Raw genomic sequence first — 21,519 nt, 5'->3', positions numbered from 1 at the left:
TTACCGCCCTCGAGGAAGGGCGACAAATGATAAGGGAATTGGAATTGAGCTGTGTGGCATTATCGAGTTATTTTGCAGACAAAGTCCTGTCGCTCCGCCGTGACCTACTTGCCATGATTGATACAGTTGGTGAACTGGAAGCTCCGTGCCCATCAAGGGGGTTAGTGTTTGATGGCTTCAGGCGGCTCTCTGTAACCGAAGTGGACAAGTTACTGGGTTCAGTGAGGGCGACCACTTGCCCCTTGGATCCCTGTCCATCCTGGTTGCTCAAATTGGGCGACCAGCGGATAGGAGGCCCCTTGAGGGAGATTGTCCAAAATGCGGCTGCCAGGGTCCACACTAGAACACCTTTGAGGGCCCACATTCAGCCGGTGCTTCATCATCTGCACTGGTTACCAATTTGTTTCCGAATCAGATTCAAGGTATTGGTATTGACCTTTAAGGCTATACGCGGCCTGGGTCCCATCTACCTGCGGGACCGCTTGGTTGCTTATGCCCCCCGCAGGGCACTCTGCTCTGCGGGTATGAATTTACTGGTTGTCCCGGGCCCACAGGATGTTCGCATGGCCTCGACCCGGGCTAGGGCCTTTTCAGTCCTGCCCCAACCTGGTGGAATGAGCTCCCAGAAGAGCTAAGGGCCCTGCGGGATCTACCAGCTTTCCGCAGGGCCTGCAAGACGGAGCTCTTCCGCCAGGCATATGGTTGAGGCCAGGGCAGCTCTCCCACTAAGCCATCCGAGGATCCCTTCCAATACTGAGATCTCGAACATTGAGATCATTGTTAGATCTATTGTATTGGCCTCTTCTGAATATTATTCTCCCCACCAGGCTGAACTTGGGGGGAAGTCGGGTAAATACGATCAGAATTGTGACCACTGCCGCTTATATGTTATATGTGACTTGTTGTTGATGTTAATTGGGGTTTTTATGGGGATTTTATTGTGTTTTAACTGTTGTAAACCGCCCTGAGACCTATTTGGAGAAGGGCGGTCTAAAAATTAAATAATAATAATAATAATAATAATAATAATAATAATAATAATATAATGGAGTCGACTGAAGATGGCGCCATAAAAGCTGGACTTCTGTTCAGCTCTTAAGCCATGCCGAGGGTCAGGAGCTTCTGCACCTGGCTGACCTGAGCAGATACGCAAATCTGCTCGCCGGTCACCCCAGGAACGGCATCCTGAGGGTCCTACAGATCTGTGGGGAGGTAGGGGGACCGAGCTCCCCAGATCAACAGCGGCGTGTGCTCAAGGTCACGATGGTGCCCTTGTCGCAAACAACTCTACAAGCTTGAAACGACCAGCTGACCTTACATTCTTCCCAGACCATCTTTTACCAGATTGACAGAAGCGCTGACAGAAGCTGAAGTCTACAACAGTAAGGATTGAAAGCTTTCTGGCTTTTCTTTTTCTTCTCCCACAAGCTCTTCCTCCCCCCTCCTCAACCAATTTACAAGTGAATTCCTTCTTTCGTCGAGTGAGAGACTCCCAGCTAATTATACCCGCTAACTAAACAAAGAGACAGCTTTGAAGTTTTGTTGGAAAAAGTTCAGTGGGGGTAGCTGACTTGATACGGAGATCGACAAACTGATAATTTGGGATCGCCCGTGCTCCCGCGAGACCTCACGAGACTTTCTGTTTATAATTTGTGACTGCCTAGAACTATGGAAAAATTAACTAAGGCACAGCTTTTCCATCTGCTATGCGAAGGGAACTCAAAGATACTGAAAGCAGTCAATAAGCTGGAAAAGGAAATCCGTGGGATTAAGGGGGAGCTTTTGGACGGAGCCGACGGTCTGGAGAGAGCAGCTGATATAGCTCAGCCAATAATAAATCAAACGAAAATTCAATGCTTGGAAGTTAATCAACACGAGGGGGAGAGAGCTAGGGATGTAAAAACCTAAAGTAACTTTGAAGAACCTGGGAAAACAGATTCAAGGAAGGAAAGCACCGAAAACCTGGAAGTCTATTCAGAGCAGGAAGTGATTTGGATCAGCAAAATAAAAAGAGTCTATGCAAAAGCGACAGCACCCAGGAAGCTATCAGGAGATATTCCTGTGCGACCAGAGGAAGAGATCCAGATTGATAAAGTATACAGAGCCTACTCAAAGGCGACTGCAAGCAAGAATCAAGTAAGAGACTTCTTTGGCCCTGACAGAAGGACAATCAGAAACACTCTACTATGGAAAAAAACACAATTTCATTTGCTGCGACCACCTGAAGGATGAGTTGAACAATGGAGTATTCTCCTGGCTTCCTGTGGGAAAGACAGCAGCAGTAACTTTTAGGACAGGACCAATATATGAAGGGAACTGACTTTATATCATCTAAGACAATAATAGAATATATCCTTATAATAGATTATACTCTCATATGTATCAACAACTACTCTGCTAAGGAAGATGGTAATAACTCCTAGATCAGGATCAATATGTGATGGGAATTGAATATGTATGTCAATATGTATGCTAAAAGAGGATGACAAACTATACTTCATAGGTATTAACAAGACGGCAGTAGTAACTCTTAGGTCAGGGCCAATTTATGAAGGGGACTGACCTTATACCATTTAAGATAATAACAGAATATATTCTTATAACAGATCATATTCTCATATGTATTAACCATTACTTGGCTAAGAAAAATGCTAAAAACTTCTAGATTAGGAATAATATGTGATGGGAACTGAATATGTATGTTAAAAGAGATGGCAAACCATATCAGCTGGTCGCTTTTTTTTTCTTAATTTTTCTGTAAATGCTTTATATAATAATAAATAATAAAATTAATAATATTAATAATAATAATAATAATAATAATAATAATAATAATAATAATAATAATAAAGGGGTAAGTGGGAGGTTGGTTGTGGCAGCGCTTGTTGTTGGAGTTTGTATTTTTGTTAACTGTTTTAATTTTAGCAGGGATTTTCGGGGATTTAGTATTTTTATTCTTATCTTGTAACCCACCACGGGCCGGCTCCACCAAGAGTGGCAGGAAATAAATTCAAATAATAATAATAACAACAATAATAAATTATGCTGCAGAGCAACTGAAGAAAATGTTATTGAAAACAAATTTATTTTCTCCACGGCTCGTTCTGGCTTTGTATCACATTGAGACACTGAAGAAGATTTCTTTTGTCTTCCTGCCATCATTAGCTTTTTTGTTTTTCTTCTGGTCTTCGCAGCTGATGAGTCTTTCACCTCTGACTGCTAATAAATAGAACTAAACTAATCAAATGCATTCCTAAATAAAACTGTTCTACATACAACTGTCTTCTGCTGCCTCCTGCAGATCGACAGTGAGGGGACGAGATGCACCTACCTGGAGGCTGTCCCATAATCATGGGGCTACCCCAAAAAGGTTCTTTCATGTGTTCCTGTGTAATAATTGCCCATGCACCCAATTGTAATAATAAATTACATTTATACTGTGCCCACCAGAAGAACTTATTTGACTGAAGGGACAGTCTGTAGGGTCTTTACCTGTGGCCCGAATTATTGAGCAGGGGAAGATGGTCCTTCAGATCCCCCAGTCCCAAACCATGGCAGCTGGCAGAGCCTTTCTCCTGAGACTCACACCAGTCAAACAACCAGGGGAGCCATTCCCTAGGACAATTTACAATCTGCATGGTGCGTGTTTATGTAGTTGTGGGGGGGGCATGCCTTGGCCTGGGGTCTCAACGAAAATAACTGTTGTGCTTAGTCAATCTATGGCTTTCACACTGTTGCTCTAGAAAAATTCCATGCAATTTTAGTCATGGTCCATGTGAACTATTATTTGCTCCTCTACTACACATGAACAGACACTCACCTCCCACCACTGGGACTCTGGGTCTCCTCTGAGTAGTTCTATTACTTCTCCAGTCTGAAATGTTAGCACCGGTTTTCCTGGTGGAGCTGGGTTGCCATGGTAATTCTGAACTGCCACCATTTTGGGACCTATATCAAAATGGAAAATGAACAGCTTTGGAGACAAGGAAGAAGTTGTTTGAAAGTTGATGCAAGTTGTCCCTGCCCCAATCACATGCCTGTCATATTAGGGTTCCCTGCCAGAGCAACATTAGATAAAGCAAGGTTTCCACCTGCTCAATAACTGCTCATACATGCTTTTCATGTTTAATGAACTCTAATATTTTGTAGCATGAAGCTTTGAAGCCTGCTGGCAGAGGAGGTGCTGGGTGTTGAAGGCCTGCCATGAGCCTAGGAAGGAAGCTTCCACTGATGCAACATGGCTGGCAGTCAGAGTGGAGACAACTGGACAGGGAAGTGATGAGGCATGTCCTCCGAGACTCAGGAACAGGAGACCTGAAGCCACCCAGGGGAAAAGGTCCACAGGCCACAACTATCTGTTGCCTGGGAATAGATCCTTCCACTTCATGTGGTTTATATTCAGAGATACTAATCCTCTGAATCTCAGAGGCAGGAGGCAACAGCAGGGGAAGGCCTTGGGCTCTATAGCCTGTTGCTGGCCCTCCAGAGGAATGGGTTGGCCACTGTGTGAGGCAGGATGGTCGCCCACTGTCAGCAAGGCTCGTCTGATGTTCTTCATACATTCTACATGCACACAAACACACAGGGATCCTCCTAGGGGTCACTTCACATTTTCTTTTTTTCCATATGATTTTTTCATGTGAAACTCCAACTGGCAGATTTTGCCCAAGCAAATGCCTCCTCCATACGTTTGTAAGAATCATAGAATAGAATCATAGAATCATAGAATCATAGAGTTGGAAGGGGCCATCTAGTCCAACCCCCTGCTCAACGCAGGATCAGCCCTAAGCATCCTAAAGCTTCCAAGAAAAGTGTGTATCCAACCTTTGCTTGAAGACTGCCAGTGAGGGGGAGCTCACCACCTCCTTAGGCAGCCTATTCCACTGCTGAACTACTCTGACTGTGAACATTTTTTTTCCTGATATCTAGCCTATATCGTTGTACTTGAAGTTTAAACCCATTACTGCGTGTCCTCTCCTCTGCAGCCAACAGAAACAGCATCCTGCCCTCCTCCAAGTGACAACCTTTCAAATACTTAGAGGGCTATCATGTCCCCTCTCAACCTCCTTTTCTCCAGGCTGAAGGACATAATGTAAGTTTTCTGAAAGATATCCTGAAACAAACAAAGAACCAGGCGGCAGCAAACTTACCCACATTCACTGAATCCTGCAGTGAGAAAGAGAGAGAGAGAACATGGATTTTCATTGTGATTCTTTCAATTTGGGGCCACAGAACTAGAGCAGCAACTCACTCTACCCTTGCCTGCATCTGAGCAAAAAGACTGCAGCATCATTCTTTAGAGTATCAGTGGTGAGAAAAGAAGCCCCCCAGCTCACATTTAATCTCTGCCACCAGCAAGAAAAGAAACCCTGAACAGGATTCTGCAGGCACTGGTCAGAGAAAGTACACCAAGAAGGTTGAAAACTTGCTAAGCCTTTTGCTGGATCCCTGCTGATCTGCTTCCCTAAGAAGCCTTCCTGGACTGTGGAGGCAGAGCCCCTCTCTTGGGGAAGGCTACTCGGGCCAAGAGAAAGCTCAAGCATTAGCAGAAAGATCCTTCCTGTACACCTCCCTCCCGACACACGTCATGGCTGCCACCAGTCACACTTGTTCGTGTTTCTGGGGAGAAGCTTACCTGGTCTGCAGGAGAGCCTGAAAGCAAAGCAGAAAATAAAGCAGTGAAATCAATAAGTGAAACGTGAGCAGGAAATAAGAGGCTCATCAAGACAGATTGCCCTCATCCCTTCTCTGCTCAATATCCTGGAGCCTTGCTGCCTCACCCTCCCCTTCTTCTGTGGTCCTCTCCTCTGTTTTTTTGAAATCTGTTCTCTAACAATCTCAGGCCAGACCTCTGAAGAGTTGCTACCTTCTGGCCAATGACCACCCAAGCTGTTTTATGCAGTCAATAAAGCAAGAATCTGTGTTGAATTCAACCCTGGGATTTCCAACCTGGTATACATTTCTGCTCCTTAGAAGGCCAGATCCTGAAGATGAAACTCAAATACTTTGGCCACCTCATGAGAAGGAAGGACTCCCTGGAGAAGAGCCTAATGCTGGGAGCGATCGAGGGCAAAAGAAGAAGGGGACGACAGAGAATGAGGTGGCTGGATGGAGTCACTGAAGCAGTAGGTGCAAACTTAAATGGACTCCGGGGAATGGTAGAGGACAGGAAGGCCTGGAGGATCATTGTCCATGGGGGTGCGATGGGTCGGACATGACTTCGCACCTAACAACAACAACATACATTTCTAGATGGGTCTTGAAAGTTTTTGGAAGCACTCCACCCCCTCTGTTCTCAACCAGCCATACACACTTTGAGAGGGGAAATAGGAACATATCGTGAAGACGGACAGCGTGAATGTCTGTGCTCATCAAAGCTCACACTATGATCACACAGGGGGTGTTGTCCCCAGCAGATGACCTTCCCACCCTTGCATGTGCACCTACACACAGCAGAAAGCATGCCCGGCAGAGGTCCTCCTTGGAGTCAAGAGCCGGATCCCTGCGAGGGGAGGGGTGAAAACAGTGCAACAGGTTCATCCATAGACAAGGGTGGGGGCCCTGGGGCCTTGTACTCAGAGGACTCTCCAGGGATGCAGTTGGGGGGGGGGTCAGACTTTGTAAACTGAGAGAAAGAAAGGAGACCCAAACACAGAGCTTGCCTGTGTGCTCCTGTTGCCTCAGAGGGTGGAGAGGTCTGTTCTGTATATGTTTTGCTCCTTTAGCGGTCAATTCAATATTACATCGGTTTATGACCGGAATAAATATAATAAATAAAATGAATAAATAAACAAAAACGTGCAGTTTAAACCTTCAGGGAAATCTTCTGGACATGAACTGATGTAATACTAAAAACGACTAGAGGGAGGACGCTGTGTGCCGAAGAGAGCCCCTCACCCAAAGTAACTGGAATACACAAGTGATGCAAATAAGAAGCAGGAAAGGAGGACAGAGCTGTGAGCCAAAAGGGAAGGGATATCAAGATCAGCTGAGAGTCAGTGAAAGGGAAATTTCCAGATTCATCTCCTTCTCCCCAATTCCTCCCAGCTCTCAGTTAACTTACAAAAAAGCATCTTCTGCTTTGGGATAACTTACTGATTTTGCAAGGTGGGATAACCTCCAAGCATTCTTTGTGTGCACCAGCTTTGCATTTCATGCACTGGTATCCCTGGTAGAAGGTCCCTCTGGTGAGAGAGAAGAGGGAAGGGGTTAGAAACAATTGGGGACCTCCCCCCTCCACCATTAGCTTTGAACATTCCTACCATTCCTTTATTGCATGAGCAATGCCAGCACAGACCCCAGTCCCCACTGAACACACATTAGCTTGTCTCAGAATCCATCTGAGGAAGGTATCCAGTGCTCATGCAGAATCACAACTGCCCACAGAGTGTGTCCAGTTTCCACAGATTTGCTGGGGGGCAGTGGAGATGGTCCGGTTGTGTTCTGAGCCTCCCTCCCCGCACACACCCAGGATGGGAATCACCAAGTGCAAGGGGAAATGATGATGGGATTCTCTGCGGGGAACATTTCATGTACAAGCAAAATTATTTCAAAGTCACATTTTTCTGGAATGTGTGGCTGTGTTGCCAATGGTTGTGCCACTTCACACACACAGGGCACTTATCAAAAGGTCAGGCTGCTTTTTCACTCCCATCATGGCTGTGCTTGTCCCCCTCAGTTCAGGTTGGGCAGCAGCAGGTGTAAATATTTTTTAAAAATATTGCATTTATTACAATCCATGTGCATTTATTACAATCCATGCGCATTTATTACAATACATAAAACTTAAAAACATCAACGTGTATCATGCTCTACTGCACAAATCCAGAACTCAGCTGGCTCCCAGTTGAATCCCAAATTAAGCTTAAGGCTTTGGTAATAACCTTTAACACCATATGCGGTCTGGGCCCAGTGTATCTGAGAGACCGCCTCCCTGCCTATACCCCCAGAAGAGCTCTACGCCAAATGAATGAATGAATGAATGAATGAATGAATGAATGAATGAATTTTGACACATAGATAAATGGCCAAATAACCAAAGGCATTTCAACCTCCTCTGGGGTCCTCTTCAGTGGTCTAATATTTAAATGCACTTCCGTGATGCAATGGGGACTATGAGGTGGTAAACAATGTGCAATAGATGTATTATGAAGAGCATCGTTAAGCAATAATGCTGACCTGGCTGGAACATTATTGGATTAGAGAAAGTATGCTACCACTTGTCTTTTGGCTTTTATTTTTGGTTATTGTATATTTCTATTTTTAGCTACTGTATGTTTAAGGCTTTGGTAATAACCTTTAACACCATATGCGGTCTGGGCCCAGTGTATCTGAGAGACCGCCTCCCTGCCTATACCCCCAGAAGAGCTCTACGCTCCACCACCTCCAACTGGCTGCAGATCCCTGGCCCTAAGGAGGCATGTCAGACCTCAACAAGGGCCAGGGCCTTTTCAGTCCTGGCCCCCACCTGGTGGAAGCCCCCTGAAGAGATCAGGGCCCTGCCGGAACTTCCACAATTCCGCAGGGCCTGCAAAAAGGAGCTCTTCCACCAGGCATTTTGTGGGGCCGACTGAGCCATAACACCTACAGGTCCCGTCCCCCCCAGACTGAGAGGTTGAACCTACCGAGGGAGTGTCAAAGTTATTGTTGTCGAAATACTGTTTTAGTTCTAGTTGGTATGTTATTGTTGTTATATTGTTATATTGATACTGACACTGCTCCATGTAAATGTTCTGAAATGTTTTTTGTAAACCGCCCAGAGCCATAGAGATGGGCGGCATAAAAATCCAAATGAATGAATGAATGAATGAATGAATGAATGAATGAATGAATTTTGACACATAGATAAATGGCCAAATAACCAAAGGCATTTCAACCTCCTCTGGGGTCCTCTTCAGTGGTCTAATATTTAAATGCACTTCCGTGATGCAATGGGGACTATGAGGTGGTAAACAATGTGCAATAGATGTATTATGAAGAGCATCGTTAAGCAATAATGCTGACCTGGCTGGAACATTATTGGATTAGAGAAAGTATGCTACCACTTGTCTTTTGGCTTTTATTTTTGGTTATTGTATATTTCTATTTTTAGCTACTGTATGTTTAAGGGTTATTTATGGGTTTATGCTGCATTTTATTGGTTTTATGCTGTGAATCATCCCAAGATGATTGGGGGATACGCTTCTAGGTAGCACTGTGTGTGAACGAGACCTTGGGGTACTTGTGGACTGTAAACTAAACATGAGCAGGCAGTGTGATGCAGCGGTAAAAAAGGCAGATGCCATTTTGGGCTGTATCAACAGGGCATCACATCAAAATCACAAGATGTCATAGTCCCATTGTATACGGCACTGGTCAGACCACACCTGGAGTACTGTGTGCAGTTCTGGAGGCCTCACTTCAAGAAGGACATCGATAAAATTGAAAGGGTACAGAGGAAAGCGACGAAGATGATCTGGGGCCAAGGGACCAAGCCCTATGAAGATAGGTTGAGGGACTTGGGAATGTTCAGCCTGGAGAAAAGGAGGTTGAGAGGGGACATGATAGCCCTCTTTAAGTATTTGAAAGGTTGTCACTTGGAGGAGGGCAGGATGCTGTTTCTGCTGGCTGCAGAGGAGAGGACACGTAGTAATGGGTTTAAACTTCAAGTACAACGATATAGGCTAGATATCAGGAAAAAGTTTTTCACAGTCAGAGCAGTTCAGCAGTGGAATAGGCTGCCTACGGAGGTGGTGATCTCCCCCTCACTGGAAGTCTTCAAGCAAAGGTTGGATACACACTTTTCTTGGATGCTTTAGGATGCTTAGGGCTAATCCTGCGTTGAGCAGAGGGTTGGACTAGATGGCCTGTATGGCCCCTTCCAACTCTATGATTCTATAAGATGATTTGTCATGAGAGGTGGTAAAGGTAAAGGTATCCCCTGTGCAAGCACCGAGTCATGTCTGACCCTTGGGGTGACGCCCTCTAGCGTTTTCATGGCAGACTCAATACGGGGTGGTTTGCCAGTGCCTTCCCCAGTCATGACCGTTTACCCCCCAGCAAGCTGGGTACTCATTTTACTGACCTCGGAAGGATGGAAGGCTGAGTCAACCTTGAGCCGGCTGCTGGGATTGAACTCCCAGCCGTATGGGCAAAGCTTTCAGACGGCTGCCTTACCACTCTGCGCCACAAGAGGCTCAAGAGGTGGTATATACACAAGAGAGGTGGTATAGAAATGTAAATAAAATAAATAAATAAATAAATATTAACTGTTTTTTAAATATAGGTCTGTGTATAGATGCTTAGGGTGATGATTACTCACATGAATGCAGAGGCTCCCACACTAATGAAAAGTATCTGAATATATCTTTAGATCTCCAATTAAAATATTTATTCTTCCAAATGCCACCTACATTTTTTTAGTATATAAAGTTAATCCATTATAAAAATCCAAAGAATGCTCCTATTAAAAGCCTTTTCTGTACACAGCCACACCTTGTAGAAGCTGCCTGTGGGCCTGAGCGTATTCTCGTGTGTCTCACGGAATGTAGTGAAAAAGTGACTGGAAAATAATGTTTAAATCCTATCTGCTGTAAGATGTCCTTGAAGTCCATTAGCTGCCTGGCTGTGTGGCTGTGTGGTCGCCACTTGATTGGGGGAGCAGGGAAAGGCTGTTGAAAGAAGAGGCCAACAGAAGTACCTCTTGGAGGCCACTGGCAGGAACTTGCAAAAGTAAGAAAAACAAGACTGGGTGAATTACAGGCAGAGCAGCCAAGCTGAAGCCAGATAGTTCTGCATGTGTGCTGCCATCCTGAAGTCCACTGCCCGCTCTCTGGGCACCATCATCTCTTGTGTTGCTGTCCTGAGTTCAAACTCAGGCACATGAATTTACACACACCTCCTTCTGCATCCCACTGCATGATAAAGGAAGTTGTGATGTTTAAACACAGTTGCTACTTCTTTCAACCTTCCTCTTTCCACTTCCTCCCACCAAGGAAGCCCACCTGCGGGGGGTGGGAGGGGGGTGGGAGGCCTTGGGTGTCATCTCCTAAGGCTGCATTAATGACTGCTCTATAAAATAGCATAGAAGTCCCAGCAGCAGTGCAAAGCCTCACATCTGGAAAAGGTAATCTGCTCTTCCTCTGTCAAGCAAGATAGATGGCACTGCAGAGACTCATCCCTTTCAGCCAGAGAACAGCCCTCTCCTCTCACCTTAAAAACATCTTGCATGCTTTGCAGTTAGCAGTCTTCTCAAATGTGAACATCTGGAAGTGGTGGTTGTTTGCAGTGGCCTTTTCGGGCTTAATGTTGGATCTGATTGGGAAGGGAAAAATGATAAAATAAGATCGACCTAAATTTTGTCTCATCACCCATCAGTACTTCTCCAGTGAACTGTGACTCTCCATCCCAATTTCCCCAGATGGCTTCTCTGGACACCCATGGAAAATCAGCTACTTAGAGGCTCTGTCTACAAAGATGAGAATTCTCTGTGTAGCTTCTGTTGCATTGGTGAACAAAGGCTCTGGCAGCGGCAGCAGGAGACTCACCAGTTTTCCCACAGCTGACCTGCTTCAGCCCCTCACAGCTCGCATGCCCACACATGGAAAAACACCAACTGGTAATTGACAGATCACCATAATATTATCAATGGCTCCAACAATAGTCTGCTAGTTCCCACCTTTCTTTAAAAAAAAAAAGAATTAAGTACCTAATCCTTTTCATTGCTGAGTTACAATCCTGGAAGGAAAAGGATGAAACTTACTTTCTAAAAAGGTTGAAAACTTGCATATTGCTGCAGTTGATGGTTATAATAATATAACAATCCTGACAGTTAGAGTGGTTCCTCAGAGCAACAGGCTTCCTCGGGAGGTGGTGGGTTCTCCTTCTTTGGAAGTTTTTAAGCAGAGTCTAGATAGCCACCTCACAGAAATGCTGATTGTGTGAATTGAGGCAGATTGTAAGGGGGTGGGCAGAAGAGATTATACCAGTGCTTGGCTCTTGTGGCCCTTCCTTGCATGCCCAGGGAAATGCCAATTGCCAGTTTGAGATTGGGAGGTAAATTTCCTCCAGGCCAGACTGGCCAGGGATTTTTTTTTTGGGGGGGGGGGTATCATCTGGGCATGGTCACTGTGGATGGGCAGGTAGTTGTGAATTTCCTGCATTCTGCTAGATGACCCTGGAGGCCCTTCCAACTCTATGATTCTATAAGGCTATAGTCAATGGCCAGATTTTTTTTTAAAGCAGAAAAAGTATTCTGGCAGGTACTAGTGTGTGTTGGGAGAGACAGAATAGTAGCTGCACAGCCGAGATAAGGCCAGTAGCACTGAGGTGGGCAGGACCTGACTAGGTGCAAATTTTCCTGTCCTCACAGTGCTCAAAGTAGCCTTGACTGCCAGCTTTCCAAAAAGACTGTTAACAAGCTAGGCTTGGGAAAGACGGCAACACAGCAGCAGAGAACAGGGGAGCCAAACAACGGCATGTGGAGCTCCCCCAAATAGGGTTGTGCCAAGGCAGGACAAAACATTCATGTGGAAACAGCCAGTATTCATGACATTCCACATTTCATTATTTAGAACAATTAGATAACTGTCATCCGCAGGATTGTCCCAAAACAAATTGGATATTAGTTGTGAGGCTTTTGCAAGCTATTTTGTGGAGAAAATCTTTCCCACCTGGTTTGATGCAGAATGTGAACTAGAACGTCTCTACTCATTGGCTGTCTCAGGGTCCTGCATTGGACCACTTCAGTCTGCTCTCCTTGGCAAAAGTGGAGAAGGCCCTGGCAGCAGTCCAGCCAACCACTTGCCCTCTTGATCCGTGTCCCTCATGGCTGATCAAAGCTGGCGGTGAGGAAGTTCGAGGCCCTCTCCAAGACTTTATCAATTTGTCCCTGATTTCAGGGACATTCCTGGAGAGGCTGAAAGAGGCAGTGGCACAGCCTTTAATGGGGGAAAAAGAGATGGGTCCCTCCAACCAGGTCAACTACCACCCGGGATGAGGTGGCTGAACAGGCGGTGGCAGGACAGCTCCAGGGATTCTTGGAAGAAACTCTAGCACTTGACCCTTCCCAATCTGTTTTCCATCCTGGTCATGAGGTGGAGATGGCTCTGGTCGCCCTGACAGACAATCCCCACAGAAAGCTGGATCTAGGCAGGTTAGCGCTACAGCAGAGCTTTATGGTTGAGCACAAACTATTGTCCCACCATCTAGTCGAGATAGGAGTTAGAGATACAGCCTTGAAATCACTGGAGTCCTTCCTCCAAAATCAGAGACAGGAGGGCAGTAGGGGAGGGTATGTCCTAATGTGGTGCCCTAAATTGTGGGGTCCCACAGGGAGGCCATCTTTCCCTGATGCTTCTTAAATATTTATATGAACCCCGTCACCCAACTGATCCGGAGTTTCAGGCTGGGTTGTCACCAATACGCAGGCAACACCCAGCTATTTCTGTTAATGGACAGCCACCCATCAACACCCCCTGACAACCAAGGGGCTGTGGCAGATTGGCTTGAGCAGAGTTGGCTGAAGTTGAATCCAGCTTAGACTGAGGTCTTCTGGCTGGGCTGGCATATAGAGGGGTGGGTGATACAGCTCCAAACATTTGACAGAGTACAATTAACATCAGCACCTACTGCCAAAAGTCTGGGCATGATTTTGGACCCTTAATTAACAATGGAAACCCAAATCATGAAGACAGCCCGCCTGGCATTTTTCCACCTGTGTCAGGTGTGGTGGCTTGCAGCATACCTCTTGGAGTATGATTAACGCAATGGTCAGCTCTAGATTAGACTTCTGCAACTCACTCTACAAAGGGCTGCCCTTGAGACTGCTCCGGTTACTACAACTGATCCAAAATGCAGCCATACAAGTTTTGACAGGGACTCAGTATAAAGCACACAGAATACTGGTGCTCGCTCAGCTGCACTGGCTCCAGATTGGAGACTGAATCAGGTTCAAGGTGCTGGTTTTAACATTTAAAGCCCTAAACAATCTGGGACCAGCATATCTCTGGGACCGTCTGTTTCCTCATGATCCCCCAAGAGCACTAAGAACCTTAAGAGCAGTGGTCCCCAATCTTTTTATCACCGGGGACAGGTCAATGCTTGACAATTTTACTGAGGCCCGGTGGGGGGGGGTAGTCTTTTGCCGAGGGACGTTGCCGCTGCCTGAGCCCCTGCTCCACTTGCTTTCCTGTCAGCGCCCCTGACTTCCTGCCACCTGCTGGGGGGTGCTGCTAGCAGCAGCTGTGCAGTGCCATGCCGAGGGGGAGCCCCAGCCATGGCAGCTGCCGGAGAGCACCAAAGGTGAGCTGGCGGCAGAGTGGCAAGGCAGCAGCTGGGGAGGAGGACGAGGAGGAACCGCAGCCCGGTACCGACAGATTCACGGAACGGTACCGGTCCCCGGGCCGGGGCTTGGGGACCACTGCTTAAGAGAACATCTGCTCAGGATCCCTAGCCTGAAAGAGATGAAGTTGGCCTTGGTGGTGCAATGAGCTCCCAGAAGAGGGCAGGGCCCTGTGGAACCTAAATCAGTTCTTGCAGGACCTGTAAAATGATGCTAGTCCACCAGGCTTATAGCCAAAAATAATACCTACCATAGCAGGCTGGCCTCACTGCTGGGGGGGGGGGGAGAAAGGGAGAAGGAGGTAGACGACTGGTTTCCTGCCACACCTCCCTTGTTCAGGATTTTAGTGGGGGGGGGTTGGGGGGGGAAGCTGAATTATAGTAAACTGACCATTGTTTTAATTTTTTAATATACATGTTAAGGATGTTATGGGATATAAATAAATTTTTTTATTATTATTATCATCATCATCATCATCACCATTATGATGGACATCTTCAGTATCCTCTTTGGTGAACCAACTTTGCATGAAAAGAAAAAGAACCTAGCTCAGGTGAGCTATGCCTGTGAGCACCCTTTTTTTAATTATGATAAATAAATATGATAAATAAATTAAAGAAAAAGCACAAGAAAAGGGGACAAGAGGAGAAAGGAAAGATCCAAAATGATGGTCATGGACTCCTCTCTTACAGCTTGTGGGTGAGAATGTCACACCTGAGAGGACCGGTGCCAATCCCCATCTTCTTTCTCTGCTTCACCTTCCTCATACAATTGCTGTTATGATAAAATGAGGCTAGAAACAAGTCAACTGTCCTGACTGTGTATTTCTCATGTTTTTATCTTATCCTTTTCCCATGGAGTTCTTCCCTTTATCCTCATAGGAACCCTGTCAGGGAAGCTAAGCTGGGAGAGATTGATAGGCCTAAGGTTACCAAGCAAGCTTCTTAGCTGAGAATGGGGATTTGAACTCGAGTCTGTCCATTCTGTCCACTGCCTCTCTGGAGGAAGGACAGACTGATTAAAAGGGTTAAAGGTCCTGGGTTCCCAGTAGGAGACCTTTGTGTGAAGACATGAACAACGTAAATTGCTGCAGGCGTCTTCCAGTCCTGCACTTGGAAAGCAGGAAGGGGAAGAGTGCCGGAATTTCAGCTGCTAACAAGCAACAAAAGTCCTGAGATGCTCACATGGCCATCTGAAACTGCTCCATCCACTTCCTCTTCATCTCTTCTGTCTTGCAGAAAAACTGGAAGCCCTGCTTGCCTTGAAGGTGAGTTAGGTAGAACCCGTACGACCACTGCAAAGGGAAATGGGAGACTGTGAGTCATGCCCACAGGAAGGACGAGCTCCGGATGCCAAGGCAGCAGCCAAGCAAATGGCAAGGCGGAGCAAATGCCAAGGAAAGCCCTGCCTCAGGCTCTTGCAAGCTTCCTTTTACCCATGTTAGAATCTGAGCATGTGCTGCCAAGGGCCAGCGGGTATGGCAAGGAGGCATCTTCTCAGTGGTTCTGGCTGCAGCAGAGGGAGGGCAGCCCAGCCCCTGGTTGCCTTTTGAGAGGCAGAACCAAGAGGGGTTCTTGTCTGACAGCATGCACTGCAATTTTAACTGCTGTTACTCAAAAGGAAGTCCTGCTTTGTTCAGTGGGTCTTACTTCCTAACACATGTGCAAAAATAAATGCAGCCTTAAACATGCTTCTTGTACAAACTCGCAACTCTGAGGCTGATCAGGCAAACTGCCCTCTCTAAGCCTCACAAGTGGTACAGGGCCTACTCTACATGGCTAATGTAGAGCAGCAAAAACAAGGCACCTGAACATTCTCTAGAGCTATGCAAGGGCTAACATCAACATGTTACATTCTATGGGAAAATACCATCTGCATGGATATGGGAGTATGGCTTACCATTTTCCCGTGAGACTGGGCAGCGTGAGAGAGGAAGAAAGAGTTTGTTAAAATGGCAATACCCACTGTGGGGCATCTGCAGTTCTGATGCGGCTTCCAGGGTTGGGGAGACCCATGCTGTACCACCATTTCAGGGAGAAAGCAGGGACCATGGGTCAGTGGTAGAACATCTGAGTTGCATGCAGAAGGTCCCAGGTTCAATCCCTGGCATCTCCGGTTAAAAAGACCATACAGGATGGCATGGCAAAGGCCTCTCTACCTGAGACCCTGGAGAGACTCTGGCCAGACGATCTGACCTTGGTGGTTTGATTCAGTAAAATGCAGCTTCATTTGTTCCACCCAAGAAATAAAAACCCATGATGCCTCTAGGGCAGTGGTTCTCAACCTGGAGGTCGGGACCCCTTTGGGGGTGGAACGACCCTTTCACAGGGGTCACGGCAGGGTGAGCAGCTTGGCCGGGGGGGGGGGGGGCGCTGCCACTGTTGCTGCTCCTCCTGCAGGCGCCCGCACTCGGCCACCAGCCGTTCCAGTAGTGCCTCCATCGCAGCAGTCTCCCACCAGGCGCTCCTGGTGGCAGCACAACTCGGTGGGACAAGAGGCAGAACTGAACTGAGAAATCCCGGGGGGGGGGGGGGGACCCAATTTATATACAATCCTGAACAATGGATCTTCATGCCATTGGTCAGTTGCGGTTTAATTTCTGTGAAAGAACATTGGCATAATTTTATGGTTTGGGGTCCCCACAACATGAGGAACTGTATTAAAGGGTCGCGGCATTAGGAAGGTTGAGAGCCACTGCTCTAGGGTCTCAGGCAGAGACCTCACTTCCTGGTCCCTTCAACTGGAGATACCGGAGACTGAACCTGAGATCTTCTGCATGCCCAGCAGATGTTCCACCACTGAGCAACAGCTCCTCTACTCCCTCCACTGCCAGGAAAGAGCACCCAAAGGGTCAAGAGATGCTCCTCAGCCTCCTACCTTCTTTAAGTCCTTGTTGTTGGTGGGGTCATCTGTCATCTTATACGAGAGTAACTCAATTATGTCCTTCTGCTCGTAGCTGTAGCCTTTCCTCTTGCAAACAATCACCACTTTATCGAACAAAAATAAATACCTACCCCAAAAAATACACACAAAAAAACTCATTCAAAGTCCAGACTTGGAAGGAGAGACCTGCACATAGCCTTTAAACTAGGCATCCCTTCTCTCCTAGGAACCCTAGTTTGGAGGAGGGGGAGGGCCCCAGGCTTCCTCCATCAGCCATTTCCAGGAGGCCCAGGGGAAGGCTGGGTATATCATTATATAAATTGATATAAATGGTTAGTGCAGAGAAGAGACTGCATGACATGGACCAAGCAGACGCTTTTTCCCCAGAAGATGAAAGAAACGTGTTCCAAAGGGCATCCTCAAAGATGCACCTGATGCATGGGGGTTTTGAATCAAGACACTGAAGAGAATGCTCCCCATCCCAGCCAAGTCCAGATGTGATGCACAGCAACCCTGCATCTTTCCCCCACCTCTGAGGCCTGTGCTTACGTCTTCAGTGCTCTTCCAGCAGAAAGGGCACTCAAGGTACGGTATGAGGGGCTGCCAACTTGAAACTTGCAACTGGCCCCAAATTCACCGCCTGTCTTTTGGCAGGGGCAAACATCCGGGCCCATAACACACCAATTCTGACAGCTTCACACAGGCAGGTCGCATGTTTCCAGGCTGAATTTGAGGTGCTGGCTTCAACTGTAAAGGTGCTTTACAATCTGGGGCTTTTGGTATGTGAAATTCTCTCTCCCCGACTCAGCCTGCTCGGGGCACTTCAGGATCTTAAGCTAACAGGCCAGCCAACCAGCTGAATGCCACTCAGGCTGATTTTGGTGTGTGCTTATTTGGTGATGTTTCCATCATTCCATATTGGAAATACTATGGAGAGATATTTGGTTGGTTTATTCTATATATCCTCTTAATTTCTGTAAGTTGCTTTGAGTTCCCAAGGGGGAGAACAATGGGGTATTTAAAGCAAACAAATCCAAGGAAGCACAGAGAACACCACTGGTTTAAAAGGAGGGGGAAGGGGGCAGGAGAGTCACTTTGCTCCTCTTTGTGGCATAAAATGCCCTGTCATTTGGCCGAGGCAAAGATTGTTGCTTCCCTGCTTTTCTGCTGGCCAGGGGCTCCCGCTGGCCCCCTCACCTGTCCTGCTTGGTGTGGTTCACTATGGATCGCACTTTCAGCTCCCCATCAATCTTCGGCCTTCCGTATTCTTCTAGCTTCACGGGCTATAGGGCAAAGAAAGAAATTATTGGAATGGAAACTTTTCTCTTTTTAAATTTTTCTTTTATTCATAAATTCTTCAAAAATACAAACAGGCTGTCAAAAAGAGGAAAGTTCAGAGGAAGGAAAGAACACAGGGATTTGAACAAGGCATAACAATGTGTCCAACCACCCTGTCCCTACATCTTTGGCGGTACGACTTCTTTAAATAATCACCCCAACTGAGTCTCTTCTGGAATGTTGGCAAAGGCTGTCCCCGCCCCCCTCAATAAGGGCTTGAGGTTTGCCTGCCCAGGCATTCTGATTCACAGGGACTCAAGAATGCAAAATTATAGTGAAATAATAATTTGGTTTAAATGTTAATGTTCCACCACATCTGATAAAAAGTTCCATCTATATAGACTACTAAGGGCCAAGCCCATTGCATTCAGGAATACAGTGGGTGTGGGGTAGAAGAACCCTGCAGGTGGCCTCCCCCTCACCCCAGGACCTGGAAAGGAAGGGGTGGTCAGGGGTGGGGGACGGAAGGCGATTGGCTGGCCACTGGACTGACAGGCAAGCCAGTTGGTGGCACTCAGGGGCAGGACAACCATGCTGAGTGGATGTTAAGTGGGTAGCACTTAAGCCATGAGACACGCTCCTCCTCTAAGGCCTTACCAGAAATATATTATGTGGAACAGATAAGATATACATTGGAACAAGTACTAATAATGAACGTAATGCATGATAATAATATAGCAATAAACTCTGACTATTGAATACTGTTAAGATTATCAACGCCTCCTTCACAACCCAAACCCAGACTGACCTCCCTCTGGGTTCATGTTTAGAAAGTTACTGTTATAACGTGAATTGTTGTATTAGTTTTGGAACCCACTGTCATGGTTGTCGTTATTTTGATAATTATGGCTTGATGTATATCCCTACGTTATGTGGAAGTCGCTCTGAGCCTTGTGGGAGGGCGGCATAGAAATACAATAAACACAAAAAAATCGGGAAGAAAGGGAGATGAGGTGACAAGTTACAATTTGAAGAGGGCAAAGTGATAAACCAGATGTTTATTAATATTTTACTGTATTGCATAATGAAATAGGATTCCAAAACCACTTTCTTTGTTCTTTTTCTTTTCTGTGTGTCTATTTTTTCTTGGAAAAATAAATACCCCCCCCCTCAAAAGAACAGAGTGGGACTTTTGCCAGTGGGCTTTGATTTCCTCCCTTCCCCAGCAGACTCAGACCTACTTGCCAAGAGGTGAAAGAAAGCACCAAGGTGGTATTCCAACTCACCAAGTTCTCTATGGAACTCTGAAATTCACTTATTTTCTTCAGTGTCTCTTTGTCTCGTTTGACTTCATTTATGTACATGGCCAAGTCCTGCGAAGCAAAGCAAAACAAAGGGCAGAATGTCACAAAAGGTGGGAACAGAAGAATGCTGCTGCTGTAACCAGGAAGAGCCTGCAGGGGGCTCCAGAAGTCCCTGCTCCTGCCATGGAGAGAAAGGAAGGGCTGGGGAGTCTGCTCACTTGCCTTCACAGCCTACTTCAGGTCTTTCCCCTAGATCAGGAGCTGGCAAGGTCTCATGGGAATTGTAGTCCATGGACATCGGGAGGGCCGCAGTTTGACTACCCCTGCCTTAAATCAGCCTTTCTCAACTTTTTTTACGATTGAGAAAGCCATAAAACGATCTTCAGGCTTTGAGAAACTCCAGGAGTGGCGCGATGGTTGGGAAGCAGAGCTATGTTTACGCCCACCCAGGGCACCTCCCCTCTCCACCCCCTCCAGAATCATCAGTGGGCCTTCTGGGTTGGGGGAAGGTTCACATGACCATATATGATCATATTATCCAATAAACGTTTAACAATTTTTAAAAATGTATTAAAATTAATTAAAAATTAATTAACTCCTGTCCATTTGGAAAACCCTTCCAGGGCAACCCAGAAAACCCCAGGGTTTCATGAAACCCTGGCTGACAAAGTCTGCTGTAGGTTAACAAATGTGGATGACTTGAATTTCATTGAATTAAGACTGGAGGTATAATTTCATGGAAAGCAAAGGTGTGGGTGTAACTGAAATAACAGAGGGTAACAGCAGTGAGAAACATGGATGGTGGAGAAAGGGACAAGCAGCCCTTTCCCTCCAGGCAGTGGAAATGCAACTGACCCCATTGATGATCAGGATCAGACTTCTGAGGGGTATACAAATTCCCCTTCTATGAGAAGCACATTTGCCGCAGAGAATCTCAGCACAGTCATGGTAAAGGTGCGAAGGTCAAAATCAGGGTGACCTAATACATCTGATTTCCCCTTTTGTAACATCAATTTGTTATAAAAGGCATTGTTTGCATGAAAGGGCACTGCGATTCTCCTAAAGCATGCAAGAGGGCAGCAGATAACTACATAATTACAACATATACCCCTGGCAAATTTTTTTGCATCCTTTATATGCATTAATTCCCAAACTGTGTCATAGAAATGCTACTGGGGGCCTTTCTGCTCAGAGCAGACAATTCTGGCCCTGGTGCGTATGTTGGGAGTGACCCCATCACAAGAGCCAGCTTGGTGTAGTAGTTAGGAGTACGGACTTCTAATCTGGTGAGCTGGGTTTGATTCTGCACTCCTCCACATGCAACCAGCTGGGTGACCTTGGGCTCGCCACAGCACTGATAAATCTGTTCTGACCAAGCAGTAATATCAGAAGAAGAAGAGTTGGTTCTTATATGCAGCTTTTCCCTACCCAAAGGAGGCTCAAAGTGGCTTACAGTCGCCTTCCCATTCCTCTCCCCACAACAGACACCCTGTGGGGTGGGTGAGGCTGAGAGAACGCTGATATCACTGCTCGGTCAGAACAGTTTTATCAGTGCTCTGGCGAACCCAAGGTGGTTGCATGTGGGGGAGCGCAGAATCGAACCTGGCATGCCAGATTAGAAATCCGCACTCCTAATCACTACACCAAACAGGCTCTCTCAGCCTCACCCACCTCACAGAGTGTATGTTGTGGGGAGAGGAAAGGGAAGGCAATTGTAAGCTGCTTTGAGACTCC

General features: G+C 46.5%; 1 protein-coding gene across 11 annotated transcripts in view; it reads right to left on the bottom strand.

The window, feature by feature from the left end:
- VAV2 (vav guanine nucleotide exchange factor 2) overlaps positions 1 to 21,519 on the bottom strand; it is a 389,230-nt gene that overhangs the window by 69,442 nt on the left and 298,269 nt on the right. For 8 of the 11 annotated variants that reach the window (XM_077305014.1, XM_077305020.1, XM_077305016.1 and 5 more), the window contains exons 12-21: positions 19,768 to 19,854; positions 18,401 to 18,486; positions 17,198 to 17,330; positions 16,220 to 16,234; positions 15,505 to 15,614; positions 11,191 to 11,292; positions 7,096 to 7,184; positions 5,636 to 5,652; positions 5,151 to 5,166; positions 3,821 to 3,948 (exon numbers count right to left, since the gene is read on the bottom strand). In XM_077305014.1, coding sequence (XP_077161129.1) covers positions 3,821 to 3,948; positions 5,151 to 5,166; positions 5,636 to 5,652; positions 7,096 to 7,184; positions 11,191 to 11,292; positions 15,505 to 15,614; positions 16,220 to 16,234; positions 17,198 to 17,330; positions 18,401 to 18,486; positions 19,768 to 19,854 — 783 coding nt within the window. The remainder of the gene's footprint in view (positions 1 to 3,820; positions 3,949 to 5,150; positions 5,167 to 5,635; positions 5,653 to 7,095; positions 7,185 to 11,190; positions 11,293 to 15,504; positions 15,615 to 16,219; positions 16,235 to 17,197; positions 17,331 to 18,400; positions 18,487 to 19,767; positions 19,855 to 21,519) is intronic. The other 3 variants (XM_077305015.1, XM_077305018.1, XM_077305022.1) reach the window with 1 other exon arrangement.

This window comes from Paroedura picta, chromosome 12, assembly GCF_049243985.1.
Source record: "Paroedura picta isolate Pp20150507F chromosome 12, Ppicta_v3.0, whole genome shotgun sequence".
NCBI classification, from domain to species: Eukaryota; Metazoa; Chordata; class Lepidosauria; order Squamata; family Gekkonidae; genus Paroedura; species Paroedura picta.
The sequence above is the reverse complement of the archived record's forward strand: the minus strand, read 5'-3'. Positions and strand labels throughout refer to the sequence as shown.